The sequence below is a fragment of the Haliaeetus albicilla genome, chromosome 3 (assembly GCF_947461875.1).
Source record: "Haliaeetus albicilla chromosome 3, bHalAlb1.1, whole genome shotgun sequence".
NCBI lineage: Eukaryota > Metazoa > Chordata > Aves > Accipitriformes > Accipitridae > Haliaeetus > Haliaeetus albicilla.
In genome coordinates, this window is record NC_091485.1 from 77,593,986 (window position 1) to 77,609,414 (window position 15,429).

Consider the following 15,429-nt stretch of genomic DNA (forward strand, 5'->3'; position numbering starts at 1 on the left):
CCGCTCCGCCCCGCTCCGCCGGGCGGCCAGAGGTGCTGCCGCGGGCTCGGCCGCGCTTGCTGGCTCGGCCGCGCTTGCTGGCTCCGTGGGCGGCTGCTGGAGGAGCGCCGTGCCGCCGGACGACTCCCCTCGGGCGGCGGCGGGCCGTGACCGCGCTGCCGCTCTCTGCTCCCAGGAGTGCGGCGGGGGAGCGGCGCAGGCCAAGGGTAAAACTTCTCCAGCGTAGCGCGTCCTCTGCCTTCATCTGATAAGCGTTTGTTTTGGTTTCGGCTGGGACAGAGTTAATTTTCTTCTTAGTAGCCGGTACAATGCTGTGGTTTGGATTTAGCACGAGAATAATGTTGATAACGCACTGGTGTTTTAGTTGTTGCAGAGTAGCGCTTATCCGAAGTCAGGGATCTTTCGGTTTCCCGTGCTCTGCCAGCAAGCAGGGGCACATGAAGCTGGGAGGGAGCGCGGCCAGGACAGCTGACCCGAACTAGCCAAAGGGATATTCCATACCATAGCATGTCATGCTCGGTATATAAACTGGGGGGAGTGGACCGGGAGGTGCGGATTGCTGCTCGGGCATCGCTCAGCAGGTGATGAGCAACTGCATTGTGCATCGCTTGTCTTATTGGTTTTTTTTCTTTTTGTTATATTCCTTTTCATTACTATTATTACTATATGTTATTATTATTGTTGTTAGTATTATATTTTATTTTACTTTAGTTATTAAATTGTTCTTAGCTCAACCCACGAGTTTTACTTTTTTTTTCAATTCCCCTCCTCATCCCACTGGGAGCAGGAGGAGTGAGTGAGTGGATGTTTGGTGCTTGGCTCCCAGCTGGGGCTGAACCACGATAACTAAAGTGTGCTAGTGTCAGCAGGGGATGTCAGACATTGCTCTCAGCACCTGGTATCATTCAAATGCACTGTAAAAAAAATTCCTACTTTTTTTTAATCTAGCAATTGAGATTGCTAATGCCAACAATGCAAACCTTTTCTTGTTAGCAGCGTGTTCTGGCAGACACTGATTCCCACAATGTCCTTGTTGACAAACTGAGTAAGTACAGACTAGTTAAGTGCATGGTTAGACAGACTGAAAACTTGCTGAACTGCTGGAACCAAAGGTTTGTCATCAGTGACGTGAAGTCCGGCTGGAGGTCAGTTGCTAGTAGTGTACCCAAGGGGTCAATAGAGGTGCCAGTACTGTTTAGTTTCTTCATTAATCAGCTCGATGGTGGGCTGGAGTGCAGCCTCAGCAAGTTTGCAGATGACACAAACAGGGAGGAGTGGTTGACAGAGCAGATGGTCGTGCTGCTATTCTGAGGGACCCTGTCAGGCTGGAGAAATGGGCCAACAGGAACCCTGTGAGCTTCATCACTGGAAAAAGGCAAGTCCTGCAGCTGGGGAGGAATAAACCCCTGCACCAGTACAGGCTGGCAGCTATCACGCTAGAAGACAGCTTGGCAGGAAAGGACCGGGAGGTCCTGGTGGACACCAGGTTGGCCATGAGCCAGCAGATGTGCTCTTGCAGCAAAGGTGGCAAACGTCATCCCGGGCTGTGCTAGGAAGAACCTTGCCAGCTGTTTGAAGGAGGTGATCCTTCCCTTTTACTCAGCACTGAGAGACCACACCTAGGGTATCTTGTATGCTTCTGGGCTCCCCAGTATAAGACAGACGTGGACATGCAGGATTGTGTCCAGCAAAGGGCCACAAAGATGATTAAGGCTTGGAGCATCTGTGATACAGGAAGAGGCTGAGAGCTGGGATTGTTTAGCCTGGAAAAGGCTTAGGGGATCTTACTAAAGTGTTTAAATATCAGGTGGAGCAGGGGGGAAGACAGAGCCGGACTGTTCTGAAATTGAAATTTGTGATGGAATTGAAATTCCATTTAAATGTAAGAAATAACTTGTTTTACTGTTTTAAGTGTGGTCAAACACTGGAACAGGCTGCACAGAGAGGCTGTGGAGCCTCCATCCTTGGAGATACTCAAAAGCCACTGAAAGTGGCCCTGCTCTGCTTGACCCTTCTTTGAGGTCTCTTCCAATCTCAGCTAAGGTCTGCTTCTCTATGAAAGATCCCTGTGTGAGTATTAAAACTTAAAGTAAGGGCGACCTCTGGTGTCATTGTTGATGAGGTAACCAAAATCCAGAAGTGTTCAACTTGGAAAGTGAAGGTAGCAGCAGCCTATTAGAAACAGAACTCTCTACGTCTTGCTTCTCAAGTGAAACACTAAAGCAAGAAAAGAATGAGAAGAAAGTAAAAGTTGCTAAGAATATATTCAGTGAATGTATTTTATTGATAGTTATGACCAACGGTCAAATACCTCAACTGCTTATATTGTTTAAAGGATTTGGTTGCTTGCATATTTATTTTCTGTCCTTTGGAGACTAGCAGAAGGTAGAATAAAGTCCTTGCCACGTAGAAGATTTGGGAAAATGAATGTTGCTGAAGGGAAGAGCTGGCCGACATTGGTTCATACTATGGTATCAGTAGATGTAGTTTGTAGTGAAAAGTAATATAGAGATTGCCTCACTATGTCTAAGAATATAATTTGCCCATGGTAAATGTCGTGGTTTCAACCCAGCCGGTAACAAAGAACCACGCGGCCACTCGCTCACTCCTCCCGCCCCCCTCCGGTGGGATAGGGGGAAGACGGAGGAGAGGGAAAAAAAAACCCAAACCTGGAACCTCAAGGGTTAAGATAAAGGCAGTTTACTGGAATGACACAAAGAAATTGCAACAACAACAACGGTACTAATGAAAAAGTATACAAAAAGAGTGATGCACAGTGCAACTGCTCACCACCCGGGACCCGACGCTCTGCCACTTCCCCCACCGAAAAGAAGAGCCCACCCCCCGGCCCGCTCCCCATTTATATACTGAGCATGATGTCACATGGTATGGAATAGCTCCTTGGCCAGTTCAGGTCAGCTGCCCCGGCTATGCCCCCCACCTCCCAGGTTCCTGTAAAAAAAAAAATTAACTCTATCCCAGCTGCACCCAGGACATTATCCACCCCTTATTCTATACCATCTACATCATGCCCAGATCTTACATTTTCCAATCGACCACTACCACTTCCTTGTCTTATATATATAAGTATATGGACTTGCGTCCGTCCCCATCGCCCCTCCGCACACACACACACACGCAAATGGTATTCCTTTAGCGTATGGGCTATCCCTCTAATGTGTCCATTGATTTTATTTAGTCCATGACTTTGGGGCTCCATCTGTTGTAACAGTTCTTCAGGATAAGAGAGATGGTGTGAGATGTTGGGTTGTTGTATGCTGCCTCTGGAACTTGTGGCTAGTACATTTGGTGCAACTCACGCCCTTAGTCTGCAGGTCGAGGATGTTGATCTTGAGGAAATTGCTGGGTGTCAGTTCAAGTTCTGTCGCTGTTGTACTTGGCTTAGTTTCAAAGTCCATCCCGCAGTCATTTGGGTAATTCTTACAGTAATACCCTTGATATGGCATATAGACACTATAGATACAATGACATGCATTGGCAGGGTATTTAGCAGTTAGGTATCATACAGCCCAATTCACTGGCTATTCTCTCCCAAAATCAAATCTCCCTGAGGTACACATCGAACTTCCCCATCCTTCTGCATCACCCACCAGGTGTACCCAGGTCCCTGAGCAAAAACAACCCCTTGAATGGGTTTGCCTCTGTTTGAGGGAGGACTAACCCAGGCTGTCTTTCCTGACATACTCCTCATGCGCACTACAGGGACTTTATCGCCTTCTACAGTATGTGGAAGTCTTGGTTGGGCGGGGCCAGCCCGATTGGCGGATCCTCTAGTATTAACTAACCAGGTGGCTTTTGTTAAATGTGTATCCCAATGTTTGAAAGTCCCACCCCCCATCGCTCTCAATGTAGTTTTCAGCAGTCTGTTGTATCGTTCGATTTTTCCGGAGGCCGGTGCGTGATAAGGGATGTGATATACCCACTCAATGCCGTGTTCTTTGGCCCAGGTGTCTACGAGGTTGTTTCGGAAGTGAGTCCCGTTGTCCGACTCGATTCTTTCTGGGGTGCCGTGTTGCCATAAAATTTTCTCTTCAAGGCCCAGGATAGTGTTCTGGGCAGTGGCATGGGACACAGGGTATGTTTCCAGCCATCCAGTGGTTGCTTCCACCATTGTAAGCACATGGCACTTGCCTTGGCGTGTTCGTGGGAGTGTGATATAGTCAATCTGCCAGGCCTCTGTCCTGGGTTCAGCTGGGATAGAGTTAATTTTTTTACAGGAACCTGGGAGGTGGGGGGCATAGCCGGGGCAGCTGACCTGAACTGGCCAAGGAGCTATTCCATACCATGTGACATCATGCTCAGTATATAAATGGGGAGCGGGCCAGGGGGCGGGCGCTTCTTTTCGGTGGGGGAAGTGGCAGAGCGTCGGGTCCCGGGTGGTGAGCAGTTGCACTGTGCATCACTCTTTTTGTATACCTTTTCATTAGTACCGTTGTTGTTGTTGCAATTTCTTTGTGTTGTTCCAGTAAACTGCCTTTATCTCAACCCTCGAGGTTCCAGTTTTGTCTTTTTTTTTTCTCTCCTCCGTCTTCCCCCCATCCCACCGGAGGGGGGCGGGAGGAGTGAGCGAGCGGCCGCGTGGTTCTTTGTTACCGGCTGGGCTGAAACCACGACAGCCTCCCACTGTTTATATTTCAGCCATCGCCCCCCATGCGACAGGGGTTTTTGCCGCTTGGCTTGCTTAATTGCGGCACATGTTTCACATTCGTGGATGACCTGTGCGATAGTGTCTATGGTCAAGTCCACCCCTTGATCTCGAGCCCATCTATATGTTGCATCTCTCCCCTGATGGCCTGAGGTATCGTGGGCCCACCGAGCCATAAATAGCTCACCCCTACGTTGCCAGTCCAGGTCTACCTGAGACACTTCAATCTTGGCGGCCTGATCTGCCTGCTGATTGTTTTGATGTTCTTCAGTGGCCCGACTCTTGGGTACATGAGCATCTACGTGACGTACTTTTACCACTAGCTTCTCTATCCGAACAGCGATGTCTTGCCACAGTGCGGCAGCCCAAATGGGTTTACCTCTGCGTTGCCAGTTGCCCTTCTTCCATTGCTGTAGCCACCCCCATAGGGCATTTGCCACCATCCATGAGTCAGTATAGAGATAGAGCACTGGCCACTTTTCTCTTTCAGCAATATCTAATGCTAGCTGGATGGCTTTCACCTCTGCAAACTGACTCGATTCACCTTCTCCTTCAGCAGTTTCTGCAACTAGTCGTGTAGGACTCCATACAGCAGCCTTCCACCTCCGATGTTTTCCCACGATGCGACAGGACCCATCAGTGAACAGGGCATATTGCCTCTCATTTTCTGGCAGTTTATTATACAGCGGGGCCTCTTCAGCCCGTGTCACCTCCTCCTCTGGCAACATTCCAAAGTCTTTGTCTTCTGGCCAGTCCGTGATCACTTCTAAAATTCCTGGGCGACTGGGGTTTCCTATGCGAGCCCGTTGTGTGATCAGTGCAATCCACTTACTCCACGTGGCATCAGTCGCGTGATGTGTAGAGGAAACTTTCCCTTTGAACATCCAGCCCAGCACTGGCAGTCGGGGTGCTAAGAAGAGCTGTGTTTCAGTACCAACCACTTCTGAAGCGGCTCGAACTCCTTCATATGCTGCCAATATCTCTTTTTCAGTTGGAGTATAGCGAGCCTCGGATCCTCGATACCCCCGACTCCAAAACCCCAGGGGTCGGCCTCGGGTCTCTCCAGGTGCTTTCTGCCAAAGGCTCCAGGTAGGGCCATTCTCCCCAGCTGCAGTGTAGAGCACATTTTTAACATCTGGTCCTGTCCGGACTGGCCCAAGAGCTACTGCATGAACAATCTCCCGCTTAATTTGTTCAAAGGCTTGTCGTTGCTCAGGCCCCCCATTTAAAATCGTTCTTCTTCCGGGTAACTTGGTAGAGAGGACTTACAATTTGACTGTAATTTGGAATATGCATTCTCCAAAAGCCCACAACACCTAAGAAAGCCTGTGTTTCCTTTTTATTAGTCGGTGAGGACATAGCTGCTATTTTGTTGATCACGTCCGCAGGGATCTGACGACGCCCGTCTTGCCATTTTACTCCTAAGAACTGGATCTCCTGCGCAGGTCCCTTGACCTTACTTTCTTTTATGGCAAAGCCAGCCTTCAAAAGGATTTGGATTATTTTCTTCCCTTTCTCAAAAACTTCTTCTGCCGTGCTGCCCCATATGATGATGTCATCAATATATTGCAGGTGCTCTGGAGCTTCACCTTTTTCTAGTGCAGTCTGGATCAGTCCATGGCAAATAGTGGGGCTGTGTTTCCACCCCTGGGGCAGTCGATTCCAGGTGTACTGGACACCCCTCCAAGTGAAAGCAAACTGTGGCCTGCACTCCGCTGCCAAAGGAATGGAGAAAAATGCATTAGCAATGTCAATTGTGGCATACCACTTAGCTGTCTTTGATTCCAGTTCATATTGAAGCTCTAACATATCTGGCACAGCAGCGCTCAGCGGTGGCGTGACTTCATTCAGCCCACGATAATCTACTGTTAGTCTCCAATCCCCATTAGATTTCCGCACGGGCCATATGGGACTATTAAAGGGTGAGTGAGTCTTGCTGATCACTCCTTGGCTCTCCAGTTGGCAAATCAGCTTATGGATGGGGATCAGGGAGTCTCGGTTGGTGCGATACTGCCGCCGGTGCACCGTCGTGGTAGCAATTGGCACCTGTTGTTCTTCAACCTTCAGCAACCCCACAACCGAAGGGTCTTGGAAGAGACCAGGCAGGGTAGACAGCTGTTCAATCTCCTCCGTCTCCAATGCAGCTATACCAAAGGCCCAACGGTACCCTTTTGGGTCCTTGAAATACCCCCTTCTGAGATAATCTATACCAAGGATGCACGGGGCCTCTGGGCCAGTTGCAATGGGGTGTTTATGCCACTCATTCCCGGTTAGACTCATTTCGGCTTCCAATACGGTTAGCTCTTGGGATCCCCCTGTCACACCAGAGATACAGATGGGTTCTGCCCCTTTATAACTTGATGGCATTAGGGTACATTGTGCACCAGTGTCTACTAGAGCCTTATATTCCTGTGGGTCTGACGTGCCAGGCCATCGAATCCACACTGTCCAGTAGACTCGGTTGTCCCTCTCCTCCACCTGGCTGGAGGCAGGGCCCCTCTAATCCTGGTTAGAATATCTGTTACCCACTTTTTGCACATGTGAATCAGAAGTCCCTTCAAGAGGATCAGAAATGAGATCGGCCCATCTACTGCGCCCGGGGGACTGCTCACGGGAAACTGGAGCAGCAGTTTTCCAAGAAGAATCTTCTTTTCTGGTTGCTTTTTCTCGCAACTCCCGTACCCGTGAATCCAAGACTGAGGTAGGTTTTCCATCCCACTTCCTCATGTCCTCTCCATGGTCACGCAGGTAAAACCACAGATTAGCCCGTCGTGTGTACTTTCTCTCTCCTCTCTCTCGGGCAGAGGAACGCTTACTCCCAATAACTGCAATGCGGGCCTGTACAGGTGAGGAGGAGGACATATCCACTTTGAATTGCTGGAACTCTCGGGACAATTCCTCTACAGCTGAGACACAGGCCCGTAGGGAGGAAGAGAGACTTCCTTCGTATTGCCGGAGTTGGACAGCCAATTCATCCACCGTTTGTCCATAGCCTTCTTTCCAGGACATTACTGCCAATGAGTTGGCATAGGTTGGTGGTGCACTTCGTAGAAACTTCCGCCACATCGGTTGTGTGCATTGGACTTCATCTGGATCTGTGGGTGACTGCGCATTTTCTGGATCATTATAAATCACCTCCAGCACGGCTAATTCCCTCAGGTACTGGATACCTCTCTCCATGGTGGTCCACTTGCCTTGGTGACATGTAACTTCATCCCTGAAGGGGTATCTTTCCTTTACACCTAACAGAAGTCGCCTCCAGAGGCTGAGGACTTGTGTTTTTCTCCCAATCGCCTTGTCGATACCCCCTTCTCTAGACAGAGATCCCAACTGCTTGGCTTCCTTACCCTCTAATTCCACACTACTAGCCCCATTATCCCAGCATCGGAGCAGCCAGGTAACAATGTGCTCACCTGGGTGGCGGCTAAAATCTTTTCGCATGTCACGCAACTCACTCAGGGATAGAGATCGGGTAATTATTTCAGGTTCTGCCTCTTCCTCCTGTTCTCGTGATGACCCTGGTCCATCTTCATCTCTCACTGAGCGAACTGATTTCTTTGTGTGTTTCTTTTTCTGTACAGGGGCGACTGATACTGGCACAGGTTGGTTCTCTGGTTTAGTGGCAGTATCTGTCACCGGGGTAGGGTTAGCCACGGTACCTGTTGTCGTGGTAGGGGCAGCCACGGTGCTTGTCGTCGGGGTAGGGGCAGCCACGGTGCATGTTGTCAGGGTTTGGGTAGCCACGGTGCATGTTGTCAGGGTTTGGGTAGCCACGGTGCATGTTGTCTTGTTTTCCATCTTTTCCCCCTTTTCCCCCTGGGGGTGCTGCATAATATCAAGCAGGGTTTGGTAGATACCGGCCAGGGCCCAGCACAGTGTAGTGAGTTGTGTGTCTCTGGGATAGCCACAGCATTTTCCTTTCAAAAATTCTATCACTTTATGAGGGTTCTGCAGTTGTTTGGGAGTGAACTTCCAAGTCACTGGAGGTGAGAAGTTCTCTAGATAACCTGCCCACATCCTCCCACATGCCGTGCCACCCATAAATATCCAGCTTTGGGACAGATCTCTGGGTGGTACTCTTAAAGAGCCTTTTTGTAGCCCTAGACAAGACCTGAAACATAGTCAGGAGGCATAGCACTAACAGCACACAGGCTTGCGCATCCCAAGGATATTCAAAATTCTCGAAAACTGTTGTAATTAGTTGGAAAGAGAAAAGGGAGGGGAACGGATGGGGGGAAGTATCCCCCCCTAACTTCCCCATGGGTTGGGTGTAATTACCAATAAAATCCGACGGAAGGTGCCCAAAGTATGGAAATGATATCACTGCCTCATACAGATACCAGCTTAACCTCATGACCAGTGATGTAATCATTTCACAAGTCGACATTGCCCAGTACAGCAAAATGATAATCCCAATCACTCTCCCAGAGATGAGATACGCAACTACAGGCAATACATAAAGCATATAAGAACTTACAAAACGCCACCATGTAAACAACTGAATCAACATTGTGACTAACATCTATTTATCTAGTATAAGAAATGCGTATGACAAATTTGTTTCAACACGCTCTGGCCAGATCTGTCGTTATCTCAACCCTTCGTGCCCCACGTTGGGCGCCAAAAAGGACTGTCGTGGTTTCAACCCAGCCGGTAACAAAGGACCACGCGGCCGCTCGCTCACTCCTCCCGCCCCCCTCCGGTGGGATAGGGGGAAGACGGAGGAGAGGGAAAAAAAAACAAACCTGGAACCTCGAGGGTTGAGATAAAGGCAGTTTACTGGAACGACACAAAGAAATTGCAACAACAACAACGGTACTAATGAAAAAGTATACAAAAAGAGTGATGCACAGTGCAACTGCTCACCACCCGGGACCCGACGCTCTGCCACTTCCCCCACCGAAAAGAAGAGCCCACCCCCTGGCCCGCTCCCCATTTATATACTGAGCATGATGTCACATGGTATGGAATAGCTCCTTGGCCAGTTCAGGTCAGCTGCCCCGGCTATGCCCCCCACCTCCCAGGTTCCTGTAAAAAAAAAAATTAACTCTATCCCAGCTGAACCCAGGACAGTAAATTACTAATTAATGAAACATCAAAGTCTGATCTCAAAGAGAAAATGTCATTGTTTATTTTGGGATGTGAAAGGATTGCAGTTTCAAATGTCTTAATACAGATGTCATGAAAGCTAAAGCTGAGGTTACTTTTAAGATCTGTGGTCTGGATTGCATGCTGAGCATGAGCTATGTAAATCAATCCTTTCATCCACCTGCAGAACACTTACTTCTGTATACTCTGTTAACTAACTAATAGTGGCAACAGCTGACAGTCCAGCTACGTCTACTGATATATTGGCATGAGCAAGGAGTGGAGAAGTGGTTTTTTAGGTTAATGGGCACATCTGAACGGGCTGTGAGAGCTGTAGGTTTCGCAATTTGTGTTGTGTGCCTCATGCTGGTGTAACCAGTGGTGCATGTGTGCCATGTCCTGAGTGTATTTGTTCTCCCGAAGAAGCTGCTGCTGCTGCTCTCTCAGTTGAACTTTGGTTTCTTTAAGGATTTTTGAGTATTGGATGAGTCTGAGCAATTCCTGGTGCAGATGCCAATTCTCTGCTTTCACTTGTTTGATATGCTGAATTAGAGATTGTATTGCTGCTTCTTCTGCTCTCTTGGTGAGAACTTGGATCTTCTGATGAAAGTCCATCTCACAGTCAGCCTTGGCGTGCAGAAATCTGCTCTTGATTTTCTGCATTTCATCTGAATGCTGTATCTTTGTGACCAACAATTCCTTCTCCAGCTCTTTAATCTTTTTCATCTGTTCCAGCTGAACAGATGGATCTTTGAAAGGCTGCAGGTCTTCAACCTCCTTTTTCATAAGAGAGTACTTTGTCTCCATATTCATCAGAGCGCTCCTTACCTCCTTCTCTTTTTCTGTATACTGTGAGATTACCTTTTCTTTCTGCATCCGAACTTGAGACAGATCAGTGTGATTCTGGTCATTTAGTGTTATTATCAGATTCTGGCACTTCTGGCTGTGTTTTGTTATGTAAGAGAGGTAAGCATTGCTCTCTTCCTGATTCCGTTGGGCTTCCTTTTCTAGAAATTTGTTCTCCTGCAGGAAATGCTCCAGTCTTCCCATGTATGTGTTCATATGTTCAGTGAGAATATTGTATTCCTTCTGCAAGTACAGTTTCCTCTCTTTGACAAGTGTTTCCATGTCACTTATTCCTTTGGATATATCTCCATTCTTGGTTCTTGCTTCTTGCTTGTTTTTCCCAGCACGCGTGGTATCTTGTTTCATCTGCTTTGTCTTGGATGCCATATTCCACACTGGGAGTATCAAACTCTGGCAAGCTGTAACAGAATGAAAAATTACAAATTCTAAGTGAGCATTTATGCCACGTGTTTGACTGTTGCTTTTTTCCCCAGTCATACCCTCTTATGTTATTATGTTTTCAACTGATCATTTTGGCAGCTAACATGTTTCACCTAAAATTTTTCATGTCTGGTCTATGTCTTGAGTTGAAGCACACATGCACATGTGCATGTGCATTTTTACATTCCTAGTTAATGGAGGAGTAGTTCTGCTAATCTAAAAATACGCATCTTTTTAAGACTTCTTTTTTGTCATATAAAGTTGTGTTATTTCTGTAGTTTGGAGTACAAAGTCAAATTCCACTGGTGAATTATTATGGCTGTATATTGTGTACTGTCTTTCTGTAGGCAGTAGATCTTGTCCATAAAACTTCAGCAGCAGGTAAGTACTGAAGTACTAACAGAGACATGCCTGAAACTTAGAAATTCATAAAGCAAATTCTAAAATACAACTGCTAAGTCATCATGCTGGACTGGAAGCTACCTGTAGAAAATGTTATGGACAGTAGTACACATTAAGCCCTGTCCCTCCATCAATGTTAGATTCCTGTATTTGTATTTGAAGAGATAGCTGCATCCTTTTCCTGGATTTAGGAAGTTAAGTCAGTATTGTCTTACAAAATGAGAGCAGAAAAGGAAATGTTGCCGCCAATTTTAACCTAGGGCTTCAACGATCAATCAAGGCATCTACTCACTTTGGAGAGTGACCACATTCTTATCCTTCTGCTGCCTGAGGTAACATAAACCGGTATCTTGGACATAGTCTTGACTATAATGTCATTTGAGATATGACACAGATAACTAAGTATTTATGAATACAGAGAGAGTCAAAGAATGACCATAAAGGGGATAATGGCTAAAGAAACATCCTCCCAGATCCAGTTATGGAATGTGTGCCATGGACACAGTCTTGAGCAACCTGCTCTGGTTAACCCTGCTTGAGCAAGGGGCTGGACTAGACAATCTCCTGGGGTCCCTTCCAGCCTCAACTATTTGGTGGTTCTCTGAATCTGTCCTATCAGGTCATGCTGAGGTACTTAATGCTTTCTTTGCCTCAGTCTTTGATAGTAAGACCAGTTGTTCTCTGGATATCTAGCCCCCTGAGCTGCTGGAAGGCAGGGACGGGGAGCAGAAAGAATCTCCCATAATCCAGGAGGAAGTGGTTAGCGACCTGCTACACCACTTAGACACATACATGTCTATGGAGCCGGATGGGATCCATCCAGGGGTACTGAGGGAGCTGGTGGAAGTGCTCACCAAGCCACTTTCCATCATTTATCAGCAGTCCTGGCTACCCGGGGAGGTCCTGGTTGGCTGGAAGTTAGCATATGTGACACCCAAGACAGGCCAGAAGGACGATCTGGAGGACTATGGGTCTGTCAGTCTGACCTCAGTGCCGGGGAAGGTTATGGAGCAGATCATCTTGAGTGCCATGATGCGGCACGTACAGGACAATGAGGTGATCAGGCCCAGTCAGCAGGGGTTTAGGAAAGGCAGGTCCTGCTTGACTAACCTGATCTCCTTCTATGACAAGGTGACTTGCTTAGTGGGTGAGGGAAAGGCTGTGGATGTTGTCTACCTAGACTTCAGTAAAGCCTTTGACACCATTTCCTGCAGCATTCTCCTGGAGGAACTGGCTGCCTATGGCTTGCACAGGTGTACTCTTTGCTGGGTAAGTGGTGAATGGAGTTAAATCCAGTTGGTGGCCGGTTACAAGTGGTGTTCCTCAGGGCTCAGTTTTGGGGCCAGTTCTTTTTAGTATCTTTATCAATGATCTGGATGAGGGGATTGAGTGCACCCTCAGTAAGTTTGCAGATGACACCAAGTTGGGAGGGAGGGTTGATCTGCTCGAGGCTTGGAAGGCTCTACAGAGGGATCTGGACAGGTCGTATCGATGGGCTGAGGCCAACTGTATGAGGTTCAACAAGGACAAGTGCCAGGTCCTGCACTTCAGTCACAACAACCCCATGGAACGTTACAGGTTTGGGGAAGAGTGGCTGGAAAGCTGCTTCGTGGAAAAGGGCCTGGGGGTGTTGGTTGACAGCTGGCTGAATACGAGCCGGCAGTGTGCCGAGGTGGCCAAGGCGGCCAACGGCATCCTGGCCTATATCAGAAATAGTGTGGCCAGCAGGAGCAGGGAAGTGATTGTTCCCCTGTACTCGGCACTGGTGAGGCTGCACCTCGAACACTGTGTTCAGTTTTGGGCCCCTCACTACAAGAAAGACATTGAGGTGCTGGAGCATGTCCAGAGAAGGGCAATGAAGCTGGGGAAGGGTCTAGAGCACAAGTCTTATGAGGAGCAGCCGAGGGAACTGGGGTTGTTCAGCCTGGAGAAAAGGAGGCTCAGGGAAGACCTTATCACTCTCTACAACTACCTGAAAGGAGGTTGTAGCGAGGTGGGGGTTGGTCTCTTCTCCCAGGTAACAAGTGATAGGATGAGAGGAAATGGATTCAAGTTGCGCCAGTGGAGGTTTAGACTGGAAATTAGGAAAATTTCTTCACCAAAAGGGTTGTCAAGCATTGGAACAGGCTGCCCAGAGGAGTGGTTGAGTCACCATCCCTGGAGATATTTAAAAGTGGTGTAGATGTGGCACTTAAGGACATGGTTTAGTGGTGGACTTGGCAGTGCTAGGTTAATGGTTGGACTCGATCTTAAGGGTCATTTCCAACCTAAACGATTCTATGATTCTATGAAAAGGGCGTGGCTCTGTCCTCTTTGCACCCTCCCTTCAGTTATCAATATACATTAATAAGATCCCCCCTTGCCTTCTCTTCTCCAGGCTAAATAGTCCCAGCTCTCTCAACCTTTCCTTAGATGAGAGATGTTCCAGTCCCTTAACCATGTTCCTGGTACTCTCTTCAGTAGCTACATGTCTTTCATACTGGGGAGCCCAGAACTTGACACACTACAGGTGTGCCCTCACCAGTGCTGAGCAAGTGCTAGTGTTAGTGCACACAGGCAGTTACCTTTTTCCAGGTATCCTGTCTTCCCCCCCTCCCCAGCAGTATGCATCCCCTTAGGAGTCCTCTGTACTGATAAACAGCTGTAGACTGGGAGAGGAAGGAGGGAAGTGAACTCAGTTGCAAAGGCACCCCCCACCCCCACAGTGCCATATATAAATCTCTACTTATTTTACATCTGAAAACTGAACATCTATGGAAGGGATACCCCTACTGGATCCTGGGAAACTTCAGTGGCCCCAGAGAGCAAGAATAAAGATACTGAAATATCTTGGAGATATTCAAAAGCTGTCTGGACATGATCCTGGACAACCTGCTCCAGGTGGCCCTGCCTGAGCAGGGTGTTTGGACCAGATGACGTCCAGCAGTCCCTCCCAACCTCAACCATCTGTGACTCTGGGATTCTGTGAAAGGGTGATAATGGTGCCCTGGATCCTTGTCTCATGTACGTGCATCATAGCAGTCAAAAGGTAGAAGCTAATTTGTAGTGTGCCAGAGCTATCTGTTCTGCAGGAAATTATGAGGGTAACTTGTAATGGAGTGCAAAAGACTCAGTGAGATAACTTTGACCAATCAGAGAGGTTGGGGCTGCAGGTGGCAGGAAGAGCCAGCTCTGGACTAGGTACCATATACATGAGGATAGAACCTCTGTGCTTATTCTTAGATGTACACCCAGGTTTCCGTGGTAAGAGAACAACATCCCAGATGAGAAAACATACGTGTAGTGCAAATAATGGTAAAACTTACCAAGTTGCTAGTAAAATTGGCCACAGTAAGATGCAAGTTTAGAGCACAGGATTGTTTTTCGGAAGGGTCAAACATTACTGAATAACAAATGATGAAGCGCAGCAACAAGATAGAAGCTGTACATGTCTGAAATCCATGCTTTTTCCTTTAGGTTCAGAATATTGCTTTTGTTGGTCTTGTTGTCTGTGTGGCACAGGTTCACGCTGGTAAATACAGCTAGATGCTTCCTGAATTTGAGAAATAAGTTAATACATGTTTTGAAACATTTGTGAGATAACCAAGTGAAGGTGACGGAATAATGGTCGATGCCTATATAGTGCTTTTAAAAATCCATCTTCAGTATATATTGTTATTAAAAGATAATACATCATAGGAAAGGGATGTCTAGTAATTAGACATAATTTTTGTGATTTGAATGAGGCAAGGAATTGTTGAAATAACAGTAAGTGGTAATATAATTATTTGAATATATATTCAGACAGTGTAAGCACTATGCCTACAATCCTGCATTAAGAATTTGCTAACTTTTTTTTAAGCATTCATTTCAGGAGGGGATTAATTTTTTTTAACATGTAACATTATGTTTTAAAAGTGCTGAGATACCTGCAATATAAGAGGCACAGTTCAGTCTACAACAGATACTAAAGGAAGGAAAATGCATCAGTATTAATGATTCTTGCA

At 47.4% G+C, this 15,429-nt stretch overlaps 1 protein-coding gene across 1 annotated transcript; it reads right to left on the minus strand.

Annotated features, from left to right (window-relative positions):
* Nucleotides 1-9,743: 9,743 nt before the first annotated feature.
* Nucleotides 9,744-14,852, minus strand: CCDC166 (coiled-coil domain containing 166). Its single transcript, XM_069780359.1, has 2 exons — nt 14,749-14,852; nt 9,744-11,019 (listed from the first exon to the last, which is right to left on the minus strand). The coding sequence occupies exon 2, from the start codon at nt 10,985-10,987 to the stop codon at nt 10,055-10,057; it is 933 nt and encodes a 310-aa protein (XP_069636460.1). The 5' UTR covers nt 10,988-11,019; nt 14,749-14,852; the 3' UTR covers nt 9,744-10,054.
* Nucleotides 14,853-15,429: the final 577 nt, after the last annotated feature.